The following is a 17,072-nucleotide window of genomic DNA, read 5'->3' as shown; positions in this document are numbered from 1 at the left end:
ACATGAAGAACCACCAAAATTTTCCATTTCTTCCTCAATGGTTGAATCCCCATAACCAGTGTCTTTCCAAGAACTTCCCATCTGTGGAACACATTACCCCTGGACTGCATCCCTGCATTCTGCAATAGAGTTGCCTTCAAAACTAATATCAACAAATTCTTCTTTTTTTTTTTTTTTTTTTACAAGTGATCACTACTTATCAAGGCCCGGAAGCCACTCAGGGATAAGGGTTATTGCAAATACATTACGTTAGTCAGAAATCGTTCTCCTTGCCAAATTTTGGTCACTTCCTTCGTTCTTTCATAATGTTCATCATTTCAACTGACATTCCGTCCATCTCTGAAACTCTTATCCTCGAATGGCTTCTGGCCTTGACCAAAAAAAAATATACATGCAATAGTTATGATTTTAAAAAAAAAAAAAAAAAAAAGAACTTTTTATCCTTTATTTATTTAAAAAAAGAAAAAAAATGTTATTTAATCCAGAGTTTTAGAGTGGAAGGTTGTGAGGGAAATCTGAATCGTATTTGTAAGAATATTGGGAAACAGGGTCATAATTTTAAATCTCAGAAAAGCAATTCAACTCTCTGCATATTGGAAGACTTTGACATAAGGAGTTGGAATCAGATATTTTGGAATTCTAGAAGTCAGAGTCAAGCATTATTGTTTCCAGCTTCGCAACTATAATATAAACAATTCAAATATGTCTCAAATTAATTCAAATTGAGGTTAAGAGGTTTTAGAATTCTAGGAGTCAGTCAAGAAGCGTTCCGACTTCACAACACCAATTTAAACAGTTTTCTTTATTTGGAGTTTTCATAATATTAAAATATTTTTATTATGCCTCCTGTGATGCAATCAATAATGTAGCCAAAAGAATATTCTAGCTAAGTGCCTATAATGCTAGAACAATGGCGATCAATGTTTATATAAAAACATTGTAGATATAATTTACAAATTGTGCCTGGTTCATGGCCTGGTAGTGGGAGCTACTATCAACTAGAATGTTTTCAGTTCAATGTATAGCGTACGGGATAGGTGCTAGTCTAGCCACACTAAAGAGCTGTGATACAGCAAAACAGTTAATTATGGATAGCTCACCAATTATTTTTTATATCTACAGATACTAGTATTGCATGCTTACGCAATCATCAGTATAAAAACTGATAAATACTGCTGGTTGAGAGATTCGAACCCGATTCCAAAGCCACCCTTTACTTCTTGGGTTAGCATCTTTCCTCTAGGCTACTGGCCATTAAAATATGAACAGAAAGAAATGAAGTACCTCTAAATGCCATGTCAGTAGGCACTAATAAACAGTCAGAGAGAATATTAAACGATTGCAAATTCGGAATGTTGCGTTTGCACTGAGGTTGACCACTTTTTTCTTAATTTGAAGAATTTCTTCCAATATGTATGTGTGTATATATATATATATAGAGAGAGAGATATAGATATATAATGGAAATAATCCAATATAATAAAAAAAAAGTAAAACCTAAAATTGTTATATATTTATAGACGTTATATCTTTATTTCAAGACTTTCTTAAGATAATTGTTTTGAGGAATAAAACATAAAAATTAATATTTGAAAATATATGGGTCGTCTATGGCGTGAAAAGGATGTTTTAGTTTTATTATTATTATTATTATTATTATTGTAACGAAATAGATGTTAGAATTCAAAATAACGTCTATGATATTACATTTGCAAGGATTTTCCACTTGCATTTTAAAAACGTGGGGAAATTGACTTCTGTCCAATGAGACTGCAAATTTTCTCATTTTCAACAAACTTTAATTCGATAGCGAATTGTTGCTACCAAAAATAAATTTGCCGCCATTGTTTGTTTTGCAAAAATCTATCCACATTAAAAATTTTTTAGAAATAATGACATTTTGTTTTGGCATTCGTTTTTATACTTATAAAAGACAACTGTGTAAAAGAATATGAAATAAAGATGAAGATGACTTTAGTTGGCATCTGCTATAATATTCAAGCAAACATTAAAGACTAGGGATGGAACGATTCCACTATTTTTCTCCCGATTCTAATACGATTCTAATACGATTCTAATATGATTCTCGATGGTATTCTAAATTTTTGATTTTGATACAGTTACCAATTCTGATTTTTGTTAAACCCCATGTACATATGTGTATATATTTCCGCAAACGTAAAACTACACTTTCCGGTGGATATATAAATTTTAGTTTTACTGGTATTTGACAATCAATAAATGTTTATTATTTCATCATAAAGACAAGGTATAGAAAATAAAATTTGAAACAAAGCAAAGAAATAAAAATAAAAAGAATCGTTTTGGGCATCAGAAAATAGGCACATCTTTTTTTTTTTGTTTTGTTTTTTTTTATTCCAATACCCAATAAAGTTCTGCTTTTTATTTTTTAATTCCTGATTCCAATTAATCGTCCCAATACCACTAAAGACATGCAATTCTTGGGAGGTAGCTAAACTCTCCATCATAGCGCAATATCAGATGAAAATTACGGAGTTTTACACGCAAGCATGAAATATCTGCAATAAAATGACCCTTGAATGCATTGCTCCTCATTCTTGTGAACATGGCAGTTAGTTTCATTGGATCCAACTTGATATCATGGCATATTTATCCCGTAAGGATGATTGAGAATGGACTATAACCCCACGGAATGAAATAGCCAGGCCGCACTGTGCTGACTGATGATGAAAAGGTTCAGAGAAACAATAAAACTCTCGAAGACATCGATTTCTTTAGATATATTTTACTTATTTATTGAAGTACATGTACATTGCACAGACATGCATATAAACTATGCATCGTTAAAAAAAAAAAGTGCTATATTTAACCGCTTGACTGATCAACATTCCTATTACTTGTTCCAATTTAGGAAGAGTTTAGTTGACAACACATCTATACTTGAACAGACCAATAATAAACGAAAACTTGAAAATACTAGAAGCATTGCTAAAAAAAAAAAAAAAAAAAAAAAAAAAACCTATCAAAAGAATAAACTTTACCGATATTGGTAGCATTCTAAAATATTTGTAAAGTTATTAAAATAATTAACCTGTGCAATAAATATACACGGTGTTAAAAGAAAAAAAAAATTATATAAATTGTTCGAAACTAGTTCGATTAATCGATCAATGAGGATGAATCCAAGAGGATTGGAAAGTATTCGGTCTTATAACAAATATGGCGATTATATCGGCTAGTTTCTGTCAGAAGTGAAAACTGTCATTCGTCAGAAGTTGGAAATAATCAAAAACAGAATTAATAAACAAAAAACATCTATTTTATTTAATAAAATATATATACGTACATATATATATATATATATATATATATATACACTGATGAGGACTGAAGGATCGTTCGAAAATTATGTACTTGTAAAAAAAAGGTTTTCTAATTTTTTTTATAATATTACTTTGTATTTCTGCACGTCACCAATTGAAAACGAATAAAGAAAAGTTATAAGCTTTTATACTTTTCGTATTCTTTTTTTTATACATTCATATTTTCATTTATTTTAATTTATTATTTAGAAATAGTTAATATTTATTGTCTAATATTATTTTAACAATGTTTAAATCTAGAATAGGTGTGTGTGTGTGTGTGTGTATATATATATATATATATGAGCAAACAGTTAATAAAATATGTTAAAAAACACTTTGAAATGAGTTAAAAACATTTAATCTGAAAAGAAAACACTAGATAAATGGATAGTCCTTAATCCGCGGAGTTTCGAAGAAATACTCCCCTTCTCATCAGAGGGTAGGAATTAGCAAAATGCGGGATCGGATTTTGCATGCAGAAGTATTTGATGAAACAACAAGTAAGTCAAAGATCTTACTTGAAAACAAAATAAATTAAGCAGAGGGAATATGGTAAAGAAAAAGGTGATTACACATGAATGGATAGTCTGGTGGAAGATAAAAAATCCAGTGACGGTAAAATCCAAATGTAAAACTTCAAGAAAGTTAAAAGAATTTCCATTTGTACAAGTAAAATCCAAAGACATCCTGTAATTGGAAGAAGATGGTTCATAATAATCCAAAGGCAGAAATCCATGGAATAATTCACAAACATGTGTACAAATAAAAAAATAATATTAATAAAAGAAAAATAAGATGTGCTTTTCACTCTACTTCCGAGACATAACTATAAATAAAAAAGATCTAGGAAGAAAAAAAAAATGATAAAGTTAAATATAGAATAAAGGGAAACAAAAGTCAAAACGACACAGACAAGAAATGTTAAAGGTGTGAAAATATATATAGGGCAAAATAATATAGGTTAGCTGAAATGTACAGGTTATCACTTAAAAAAATGTCAGCAAGAGTTATTAAACGACACTAAAAGGAAAATAAAAATAAAAAATAATAAAGGAAAATATAAATAAATAAATAAATATATAATAATATATAATAAATAAATAAATAGAAAATAAAGAATAAATAAATAAAAATATATAATATAATAAAACATAAAATATAATATATAAAATAAAATAAAATAAGAAAAGAATAAAGATAAAAAATAAAAATTATTTAAGGGGAGAAGATGGCCGGTATCTGCAATTTCAGGAAGAAAAAAAAAAGTAAATTCATATAGTAAAAGTTAAGTATATATACATACAAGATATGAAAGTGTGGGTAGATTGATATATTAGATAGATAGGAAAGTTTAAAGAATAAAACAGAAAATGCAGATAAAAAAACAGCCATGCAAAGAAGAGATAAAGAATTAAAATAAAGGATTATTAAATTATAAAATATTAAGAAGTATGTCGAAAAACGAAAAAGTTAAAGAAAAAATATTTTATATCTATATAAAAGGTAAAAGTAATAACTATGTAATTTCAAAATTGCCATAATTAAATTTGGACTTATGTTTACAGAAAGAGATCAGTTCATTTTTAGAATTTATTATATTACTACTTTGAGGGGAAGTAATTATAGTTATAGCTTCGGTTGTACAGAGGCGACATGACTTAGAGCCTGGAGTATAAGACTTAACTTTTTTTATAATAGTCCATTTGATTGAGAAGGGAGTATTGTTAGAGTTAAGTTTTTTAATTAAAGTGGTTAGAGAACATACGTACAAGTCTGTATGAATAAATACTAATATAAATAGTTCTATTTACTACTAGCATGGGCGCCCGGCGTTGCCCGGGTGTTTGGATGTGTATGTTGAGCAAAAGAAAAAAAAAAGTGGTAGTAAGAATGCAGGCTCGAACCCGTACTGCAAAGGAAGAAAAGAAGGGGTAAAACCTAACGTTTATGCTTTTACGACCACTGCCAAATCGGAAGCGACATTTTTTAAAATTAAGGCTAGACAATCTAAAGAAGAGGATAACTTTCAAAAATATTGGCGAAAAAAGTGCCCCCCCCCGGTGAGAAAAGTGCCTAATTGAAGGGGAAGATATTAATGTTTTTAGCCAATTTTTCGATATTTGTCGTATGAAAGGTCGAACTTTAAAACGATACTGATCTTGGTAACATCCGTCGCCTCTATTGAAATTTTAAGGCAGACTTGCAAACAGACATACATACATACATTTATATATTGGTAACTAAAAACTTTCGACCCAAACTGATGAAAAAGCTTGCCCCTATCTCTGAATACCCTTTATGTAAAATTTCAAATGTTTAGACCAGAAATTGTCTGAGTAATTTGAAAGAGACTGCAGAGGACAATTTTTTATTAACTTTGACCCCTATTATGACCCATTAACATTTATTGTTTTGGGCTCAAATCAAGTTATTAAATTAGATCCATGTCCAAGGAACCTATATCTAAAATTTCAAGTGCGTAGACCCCAAATTGTGGGAGGAGTTTGATAGAGTTCTCAAAGGTCAAATCGTTGAACTTTGACCCCTTAATCGCCACATTTCTGGCCAAAAAACGGTCACATCGATTTTCCCAAATCTCAGTAACCTTTATATCAAATTTCGAGTCTGTAGACTAAAGATTGACAGAGTTATTGCATAGGGAAATGTACACAGATACACAGACACGTTCACTTTTATAGATATATAGATTCCTTACTATTATATAAACTAGGTTCAAATTCTCTGGCTCTTTATTCTATGAATACATTCTTAACCTGGATTACTATATATATATACTAGCCTGGGTGCCCGGCGTTGCCCAGGTGTTTGGAGGTGTGTATTGATCAAAAAAGAAAAAAGTTGTGATGCAAAAGCAGAAAAGAAAGTGGTGTGTGTAAGGGTGTTCGTTGAGCAAAAAAAAACAAAAAAAAAACTGTCTTACCAATGTGCCTACCGTGGTTGTGACGTCATGGGCGGTCGAAGTAACGCCTTTTAACTGGCGTCATGAACGTGAGGGTTGAATGACTTCAAATGACTCTCCTTGTACAAAACGGCCCAGTTGAGGGTGAAGGAATTAATGTTTTTGACCAATTTTTCGATATTTGTCCTCCGAAGAGTCGAACTTCAAAATAATACTGATCTTGTGAAAATCCGTCGCCTCTGTCGAAAGTTTTTGCGAGACATATAAACATACATACACACTTTCATATATATATTTCAACAGACAGGTGAGATTTATATTATAGATAGAGTTGAGCTGATATAATTTGACACTACATCTGTTGAATTTAGTTTTAACGATATAATGTATGTAAGCAAATAGACGGTGTTTTCATGGGTTCAGAGAACCAACAAATGTTTTTGTTGGTTTCTATGAGAAATAATTATTATCTAGGCTCATGAAACCGTCAGTCTGCATTCGATATATAGATGACATTCTTCTCCTTACTAAAAAAAATGTATTCTACAGTCAAATATACTTATGAAAGACAGTGTAATTCCACTTAGGTTTTCCTCGATGTAATCGCAATAAAAGCCCCATCGAGTTACTTTGCATTATTGTACTGTAGACCTATGTTTACGTGATTATGAATCTGCTGGGATTCATTGTGTCCTTAACAAATGAAAGTTAAACTTAATTTAAGCCCTAACACACACAACCCTTATGATTATGTTCACAATCAAAATTATAAGAACTATTACTAATAGTCTGCAAAGACCCGTAATGCACTCGTTAAAATACTTGGAAAACATGGTCTATCCTCCAAATTCCAAGATGTTGCTAAAAATGACTTTCTTCTGAAGGTTGAAGGTTCAATCCTCAATATGAGCGACCGAAAATACAATTACTTAGGATCTCTATCCAGTCATGGCTGATGGAATGAGAACAAGCTACTTCCGTGAATTAAATAACGGGTTCTGTTCGAAATTCCACGCAGATTCTCGAGTTTGACAGAAAAAAAATTTCTGAGTTTGACAAGATTCACCTGAAGAAGGTCGGAGGTTACATCGATCGAGATATTGTGAAAATGACACTCAAGATGAGAACAGTAGTCTGAAAAAATCCAAATAACATTACTTTATCTAGAAAGTTTGGGGATCGATGAACACTCATTCACTGCAAACACTTTATTCAACGCTAGCAGAACCTGTTAACCGGTGTTGCCCAGTGAACGCATGCTCCCCCCTTTGAAAAAATTAAACTACAGTTGTTGTTGGTGGCTAACCCCAAACCTCCTTATGTTAAGAACAGTTTTCGAAATAGACACCCCATTTGGGGGGGAGGGCGGTCAAAATCTTTGCCCCAAATTTAATCTTGATATTCATTGTTAGCATACTCACCCACAACTACTATAAACAGGTGGCAATGTCGGTTGGAGATAAGTAGATTTGTTTATTGTGCGGGCATACAAGTCTGGCGGCCACTGAATTACGGTGCCATTAACTTATAAAAATGAGTCTTGCAATAGTAAGCCATTAACTTATAAAAATGAGTTTTGCAATAGTAAGGCATTAACTTATAAAAATGAGTCTTGCAATAGTAAGCCATTAACTTATAAAAATGAGTTTTGCAATAGTAAGCCATTAACTTATAAAAATGAGTCTTGCTGTAGTAAGCCATTAACTTATAAAAATAAGTCTTGCAATAGTAAGGCATTAACTTATAAAAATGAGTCTTGCAATAGTAAGCCATTAACTTATAAAAATGAGTTTTGCAATAGTAAGCCATTAACTTATAAAAATGAGTTTTGCAATAGTAAGCCATTAACTTATAAAAATGAGTTTTGCAATAGTAAGCCATTAACTTATAAAATGAGTCTTGCTGTAGTAAGCCATTAACTTATAAAAATGAGTCTTGCTGTAGTAAGGCATTAACTTATAAAAATGAGTCTTGCTGTAGTAAGCCATTAACTTATAAAAATGAGTCTTGCAATAGTAAGGCATTAACTTATAAAAATGAGTCTTGCAATAGTAAGCCATTAACTTATAAAAATGAGTCTTGCAATAGTAAGCCATTAACTTATAAAAATGAGTTTTGCAATAGTAAGCCATTAACTTATAAAAATGAGTCTTGCAATAGTAAGCCATTAACTTATAAAAATGAGTTTTGCAATAGTAAGCCATTAACTTATAAAAATAAGTCTTGCAATAGTAAGCCATTAACTTATAAAAATGAGTTTTGCAATAGTAAGCCATTAACTTATAAGAATGAGTCTTGCAATAGTAAGCCATTAACTTATAAAAATGAGTTTTGCAATAGTAAGGCATTAACTTATAAAAATAAGTCTTGCAATAGTAAGGCATTAACTTATTGCCAAAAGTGCAATGTAACTCTTTGTGTGAACTGATTTGTTCTTACCATAATGTGTAAATTTTATCTTGAAAATATCGCCAATTTTAGATTTGTAAAACGGATGACATGTATCCAGTGTTCTAATTGTAAGAGAGTCATTATTTCACTTTTCTAAAAAAAAAAAAATGTATTTCTTTCAATTTTTATATTCTAACCCATTTTTAGTCATTTCACAAAGTTTCAACTCTGTAGTAAAAAATTAGATACGTTGGGTTAATGGGGCACTCAGCATACAAGATTGAAACAAACTGAATGGAGAGAACTGGTGGCAATATGATACGATGGAATGTGTGATGTGATTCTTAAAGGTTTAGATCTGATGACCTCAGAGGAGGATTAAATCTGAACACTATAACAAGATAAATATGCAAAACAAGAAACTGCGATGGTTTGGCCATGTTAAAAAAAGGAGGATAGTTCTTGGGTTAGTTGACATAGCCGGGTTAGTTCATGGAGAAAAGCTAAGAAAAACATGGGAAGAAGCGATAAAAATGGGCCCGAGGAAAAGAGGGATTAATATAGACTTGGTCAGAGATAAGGTTATTTTGGAAGTCAATTTTTTTTTAAGCCGTCCAACACATGCCAGCATGTAAAACGGATGTTAAACTGATGACTAGAGCGATGATAATGATGATGAACTGTCCCCCTAAGTAATCCAATTTAGAAAATGTCCACTACTTATGATTACTACACTGTATATTGATTAGCCCTTATCCTCGAGTGGCCCCCGGGCCTTGATAAGTGGTGACTCCTTTGTAAAAATATATATAGTAACAGAAATTTAATTGTAATGGTGAAAAAGTAAAATCCTATTGGTACTGTTTTTTTCCTGACTTTCTAGATTGTTCAGTAAAAATAAAGTAATCAAAAAATGTTAAGACATTTTTAGCATTTTGAATCGATTAGGATGTATGATCGGATTAATTTTTTTTTTTTTTTTTTTTTTTTTTTTTTTCTCTTTTGTTTAAATTTCCTCGATTAATGAGCACGTTTGGTAGCGTTCACTCATTTGTAAAAATTTTCAATCGTCAGAATTCTTTGAAGTGCTTCACCATGCTTTTCGAGACATCTATTTTGAAATCTCTAAATCCATGCTCTTATAGTGAAGCTCTTCAAACTTTTCCTCAATCACGATCTAATTCGAGGCAATAAACTCACGATACAGCAGCAAATGTACAAGTGCACTCGTCCAGGTCTTTCCTTGAGTTCATATTAGATCTATCCGCCAGTCAGTTTCTCTCTATCTCTCTAAACACGTATAAGAGAGAAAGATATGCATATAAACAGATGGATAGCTTGTCTCGATACACCCAGCCAAACAGTTCACTCGACTGGAGACAGTGTCACCGTGTCACCCCATTGGAGACAGTGCCCTAGACACATCTTTCCTGTGTGAAATCTTGCCAGCTAAAGGACAGAAAATCTTCGTCCAGAAATTATGTGGTGGTGGTGGTGGATGATTTTTTTTAGGTCTATCCGCGTTTTCCATTTATTTCTACTAGTGATGGAACGATTCCAATATTTTTCCCCGATTCCGGTACAATTACCGATTCTGATAAATCTCTAAATTTTTTTTACTCTAAAGTTATTTTTCCCTGATCATTGTAAAAGCACATGTTTAATGTGGAGATATTTTCCTAAATGAAAAAAAAAAAAAGAATACACTTGTGGGGGAATCATCGATCGATTTTAGTTTTACTAGTAGTTAACAATCAATAAATATTTATTACTTTATCATTATTATCGGAAGATTTTTGCTTTAAACACATTCAAATAAAAAGAACAATTAAAAGAATTGTTTTGCCATCAGAAAACCTGCACACATTTTTCTGATACCCCCAAATAGTCCGATTTTTCCAATTCCGATTAATCGTCCCATCACTAATTTCTACATGATATATTCATTTAATATTTATTAATTTACCTGTTTTTTATTTAAAAAAAATTTTATTTTGTAAATATTCTCTATACAATTCTTGTATTCATACAGCATCTATATTGATTTGCTATTTGCACTGATTACTTTTTATTATTACTCTCTAATATACCTGTTTCTCTTAATTATTTTTCTCTTGTAGAATTTATATATATAAATATACATATTCTATTTGTTGATGTAATCTTTTCAATTACCTTTTACCATTTTTTTTTTTTTGTTTCTCTGTCTTATGAAACTGTTCTTTTATGATTCTTTCTTTCCATTTACCGCATATCCCTGTGATGTGTTTAATGGCGTTTTTTTTTTATGATTGAAACATTCTTTCTATGAATTGTTATTTCATGTAATAACACTTTTCTCTTTTCCCCTCACATTGCCCTTTCAATCTGTCAATCTCTCTTCTTCACCCCCCACCCCCCAATGATGTACCATTGTCTCATTCCAGTCGTTTGCTTTAAATATTTCTTCAATCTACTGTTACCATTCTCATAGGTTTGGAGATTAAAATTGGTAAGTTGGATTTTTATCCTAATCCCAAGCATTCTGTATTTTCCTTCCTTCCCACAATTATTACTAATTCTTTGAGATTTCCTGAAACTCTCTCTTTTCCTCCTTCTCTCCCCATTTTCTTCTTTCCTTCCTTTCTTTATCTCCCAGAGTTCTTTTATCAGATTTGCTGTGCACTTTTAACATTGGCCCAGCAAGCATGGTGCTATTCCAGTCCTGGTTTAATTCTTGCATAACATTTTAACACTTGCAAACATTTTATGCACCTATTGCACCAAAATGAAAATAAGTCTGCACCATGATGCAAATGTCTAACATCGGTGCATCTACATTCTAGAAAAAAAAAAATAAAATAAAATAATGAAAACTCTTACTAAAGCCAAAATAATAAAAACTCTTGCTAAAGCCAAACTAATAAAAACTCTTGCTAAAACTGACTAAAATCACAATAAAATAACCAAAATAAGAATAAATTTACACCATAAAGAAAAAAATAAAAATAAAACCCTGACTAAAACCAAAATAAAAAAATATTACTAAAACTGTATATAACTACGCCCTTCAAAGTCCTGACTAAAACAAAAAAAATAATAAAAAAACACCCTGATTAAAACTAAAAACCTTGATTACCCGTTTCCCCACAAAAAAAAAAACAAAAAAAAAAACATAAAACCAAAAAAAAAAAAAAACATTCCACTAAAGCAAACCAAAAAAGATCAGATTAAAAACAAAAAAAATAAAAAATAACTAAAATCAAAACACTAAAATCCATGACTACCCCTCTCCTTACAAAAAAAAAAACAAAACAAAAAAAAAACACTTGACTGTAACCAAAAAGGAAAAAAAAAAAAACTTGACTGAGATCCCTTCAAAGTAAAAGAAAAAGATAAGATATTAAGAATTTTTAATTTAGTTACATGATTAACAATGAAAATTCTATCTCATACTTGAAAGACCTACGATCAGACATAGATGTACTAGTGATGGGATGATTCCAATATTTTTCCCGATTTTGTACTAAATTCCCGATTCCGATACAATTACCGATTCTGATTCTTTATAAATCTCTAAATATTTTACTATAAAATTGTTATTTTGTCCTGATTACTGTAAAAACACATCTTTAATGTACATATATTTTCTCAGATGTAAAAACATACTTGTGACGGGGTGGACTAGAGAATATTTAGGCTTACTGGAATTTTAAATCAGTAAATATTTATTGTTTTATTATTACTACAAGCAGTGGAAGATGTTTTTATAAAAAAAACAAAATCAAATAAAATAGATAATTTAAGGAATCGGCTTTGGCATCAGAAAATAGGCTAAAATTTTCCGGATACCGATTTCGATACCCCAAAAAGCTCTGATTTTTCCGATTCTGATTCCGATTAATCGTCCCAACACTAATAGGTACATCTAAAAATGCTAGTTAAAACTAAATTATGGCAGACAAATTTCAAACTCAAATGTGACTGACCCCTTGTTATTTCAAACATAAGTGTGACAGACCAATGGAAATGCTATTTAAACGAAATTTTGCCTAACTTTTCCCAAAAATACTGTTTCAAACTTAAGTGTGACAAAAAAAAAAATGAGATTTTAAACTAAAGTTTGACAGAATAATCAATCGATTGATAGACAAACCAAATCTCTTAGATATTTATATATAAAAAAAAATGTAATACTTTTTTTTTGTTTTTGTTGTTTTTTGTTTTCAAGCATGGCTTCTAATGAATGATTTTGTTTTTCTAATAAAGAAAATGGTGCTAAAATGAAATATTGAATGATTTGGAGGAAATCACATTTACAAATATTCGTTTGCTTATTATTGACCAAAGTTGATTCTTTTTCACAATCCCTTTTAATTGTAATCAAATTGAAAAATTGGTCAGAGATTTCATCAAGCCATAAAGTAGGTATCAGACTTTTAAAACGCTATCAATGTGATGCACTGAGGAGTTTGTTGGTACAATATTAAAAAAAAAAAAAAGATTAAATTAATTATTAAATAATTAAAAGAAATTGGGATATACACATTTTGAGGTAAACAATTTAATTCGAAAGGTCATCTACCTCGTATTTGAGTGACAACCCAAGGGTACATATTTTGATTTTGAATAACTTGAATTGTCAGAAACATTCATGATCAATTACAATTTAAAAGATCATATCCATGTTTCTATAAATGAAAACACACACACACACACACACACACACACACACACACACACACACATATATATATAATGGCATGATGGAAACATATTAATAGGTATTTGCAGCTTCTCTTCTAATTTTCGGATTTTAATCATGTCAAATCGCACTTTATTTCCTTTTGATGGATTGATTGTTGCTATTTCTTCTGATGAGTTAAGGGCATAATAGATTTACTGATTGATATAATAATTAAGTGATTGATTTTGCGCTAGGAAACAGATACTGTCAAGAATTGTAAATGTCAATTGAATTAAAGGAATAAATTATAAGATAGTCAACGTCATGAATTTTGGAATATAGTTTTTTTGTCATTTATTCACTATATTGCTCTGTAATTACATTGAGTTTCTTAAATAAGGATTGGTATATATTATAAGAAAATATATTTCTACAGAAAGGTAGATATGTATCTATCTATATATATATATATATATATATATATATATATATATATATAGGCATTATTATTAAATATCGAGACGTCCGTCCAGAGTGATCTAATGATTATAACATCATAATCTGCACCTGTGAGCTTAAGTAACTTTCATTTCAACTTTAAAGTGCTCAACAATAAGAACTGAGTTCTTAAAGGGCTAGCATAAATATTACTATAATAATGTTTAAATGCCTACAGACACTAGTGTTTCATCCTTTCGGGAATCATCAGTGCAGGGAGTCTCACGATTACAGCCAGTCGAGAGATTATTAGTGTTGGGAGGATTAATCAGAAAAATCGGAACTTGGTGGGTGTCGGAATCGGAAAAATTTGTGAATATTTTCCGATGCCAAAAAAAAAAAAACGATTCTTTAAAATTTTTTTTTTTTTTATTTGATTTTGTTTAAAGCAAAATCTTCCATTGATGATAGTAATTATAAAAATAATAGTTATTTTAAACTACCAGCAATACTCGAATGTATAAATAATCCCCACAAGTGTATTAGTACACTTAAGAAAATGTCTGCACATTTAACATGTGATTTTACAGCAATAGGGGAAAAATGACAATTCTATAGTTCTATATTTAGAGATATATAAAGAATTTGAATCGGTAATTGTATCGGAATCGGGGGAAAATATTGGAATCGTCCCAACACTAATATATATATATATATATATATATATATATATACGCACACACGTGTGTGTATGCTTAATTTATACATGCTACGTTTGTATAAATAAAACTAAATAATTATATATGTGTGTGTATGTGCGTATAATTGTTGTATTGAAAAGTTTGAGACATACGCAAGGCAACATGGCTTAAATGGGCGCCATAATAATGCCTAGAAATTAAATATGCTATTATCTTAGCCGCTTACATCATTAAACGTACAAAAAATGAAATCTCTGCATTAATAAAACTATCAGACAGGATTTCGTGTGTCTTTGTCTATGTTTCTTGCCTTTACGTTTCATAAATAAACATTGAAATATATATTTTATTTTACTATTAATCAAATATCTATTGTAATAAAAAAAAAAAAAAGAAAATTGAAAAGAATTTTTTTTAAATCCTAAATAAAAAAAAATTATTTTTTTTTTTTTAATCTAAATCCTCCACCTTGCAATTTATTATTACTTTCATTTCTATTTCTGGGCAGACGTTTTTTTTTTTTTTTTTTTTTATCAAGATTGTCTGCTCTTTTTTACTTCCGGTTTTTGCTGTCCATTTGGGGTCAAGCGAGACATTCTATACATAAGGAAAAGCGAGTGGAAGCTTTCACGTCATCTAGGAGGCAGGTAATTTATTAGTCAGAAATGATCATATCTTGTTTGTCACCATCGTCCCATCTGCGGAGTAGAAATCAGAAGTCAAAAAGTGCAACCAATCTTTGCTATATGTGATAGTTTCAAGGAGATGCTTATGCTTGTTAAAAAAATGAATTCTCATTTTTTTTTTTTTACAAGTTGGCCAAATAAATTAAAAAAAAAAACAAACAAAAAAAACTGCTCCTGTCCAGAATTCCCCTTATATTAAAAAACTAATAAAAAATCTATATGATATATATAGTCCAGACGAAACGAAAATATCATAAATTCATCAAGTAGTTTTATTTTTAAATCAAAAAATAAAATTGTATAAATAACTGAAGAGCAGCTGTCTTCTTGTCCACCATATCAAAAACAATCTAAAAACAAAACCAAAAAACTCGATGCTCAAAACTTGCTAGATTTGTTTTGTAATGCCCACGAATTCCTGTTAAATGCTTAATGCTTCTCTTTATAAAAATAAAACTACTTGATTCCATTTATGTGATTTTGGAATATATTTTCGTTTTATCATGGCTACATTGTTTTTTTTTTTTTTTTTTTTTAATATATAACGTTAATTCTGGACAAGAACAAAAAACTATTGATATATACATATATATATATATATATATATATATATATATATATATATATTAAAAACTTCTGATGAATATATATATATTAAAAACTTCTGATGAATATATATATTAAAAAGTTCTGATATATACATTAAAAATTATTGATATATATGTTAAAAACTATTGATAAATATATATTAAAAACTATTGATATATATATATATATGTAAAAACTATTGATATATATATATATATATTCAAAACTATTAATAAATATATATATATATATATATTAAAAGCTATTGATAAATATATATATTAAAAACTATTGATAAATATATATATTGATAAATATATATATATATTGATAAATATATATATATATTGATAAATATATATATATATTAAAAACTATTGATAAATATATATATATATTAAAAACTATTGATAAATATATATATATATATATATTAAAAACTATTGATCAATATATATATATATTAAAAACTATTGATAAATAAATATATATATTAAAAACTATTGATATATATATATATAGATATTAAAAACTATTGATATATATATATATAGATATTAAAAACTATTGATATATATATATATATATATATTAAAAACTATTGATATATATATATATTAAAAACTATTGATATATATATATATTAAAAACTATTGATATATATATATATTAAAAACTATCGATAAATATATATATATTAAAAACTATCGATAAATGTATATATATATTAAAAACTATCGATAAATATATATATATATTAAAAACTATCGATAAATATATATATATTAAAAACTATCGATAAATATATATATATTAAAAACTATCGATAAATATATATATATTAAAAACTATCGATAAATATATATATGCCCATAGCCCACTCGGGAATGCTGATCACGCTGTGATAATGGTAGAAATCAGCCTAAATTCTCGCCCTAAAACTGAAGACCCACTACTCAAAACAACGAGGTATTACAAAAAGGCTGATTGGGAAGCCATCAGGGAGCTCATCAGAGATGCCCCATGGCAAAATATCTTTACTCTTCCAGCGGAACAGTGTGCAAATGAGACAACTGAATGGTTCAAAACTGCTATTGAAGCACATGTTCCCGCACGGAAATACTATAGCAAGCCCCACTCCCCCCAATGGTTTACTTCTGCTTGTGCAGCTGCCATTTGTCAAAGGCAGCATACGTTCCGCAGATTCAACCGACATAAGTCCAGCTCAAATAAACAGAAGTTTATAGAAGCTAGAAATAATTGTAAGAGAGTGATAGACACAGCTAAGTCAGATTACTCTGAAACCACCAGAAAGCGCATCGAAGCACAGAAATT

General features: G+C 29.6%; 1 protein-coding gene across 28 annotated transcripts in view; it reads left to right on the top strand.

Moving 5' to 3' along the window:
* LOC145286154 (uncharacterized) overlaps nucleotides 1–17,072 on the top strand; it is an 811,438-nt gene that overhangs the window by 308,161 nt on the left and 486,205 nt on the right. For 17 of the 28 annotated variants that reach the window (XM_080134925.1, XM_080134913.1, XM_080134916.1 and 14 more), the window contains exon 3: nucleotides 11,132–11,149. The exons of the other annotated variants lie outside the window; for them this stretch is intronic. In XM_080134925.1, the coding sequence (XP_079991051.1) occupies nucleotides 11,132–11,149 (18 nt within the window). The remainder of the gene's footprint in view (nucleotides 1–11,131; nucleotides 11,150–17,072) is intronic. 28 annotated transcript variants of the gene reach the window in all.

The sequence above is a fragment of the Euprymna scolopes genome, chromosome 10 (assembly GCF_053919585.1).
Source record: "Euprymna scolopes isolate OS-2025 chromosome 10, ASM5391958v1, whole genome shotgun sequence".
Classification (NCBI taxonomy): Eukaryota; Metazoa; Mollusca; class Cephalopoda; order Sepiida; family Sepiolidae; genus Euprymna; species Euprymna scolopes.
This window is presented reverse-complemented; position numbering and strand designations above follow the sequence as displayed.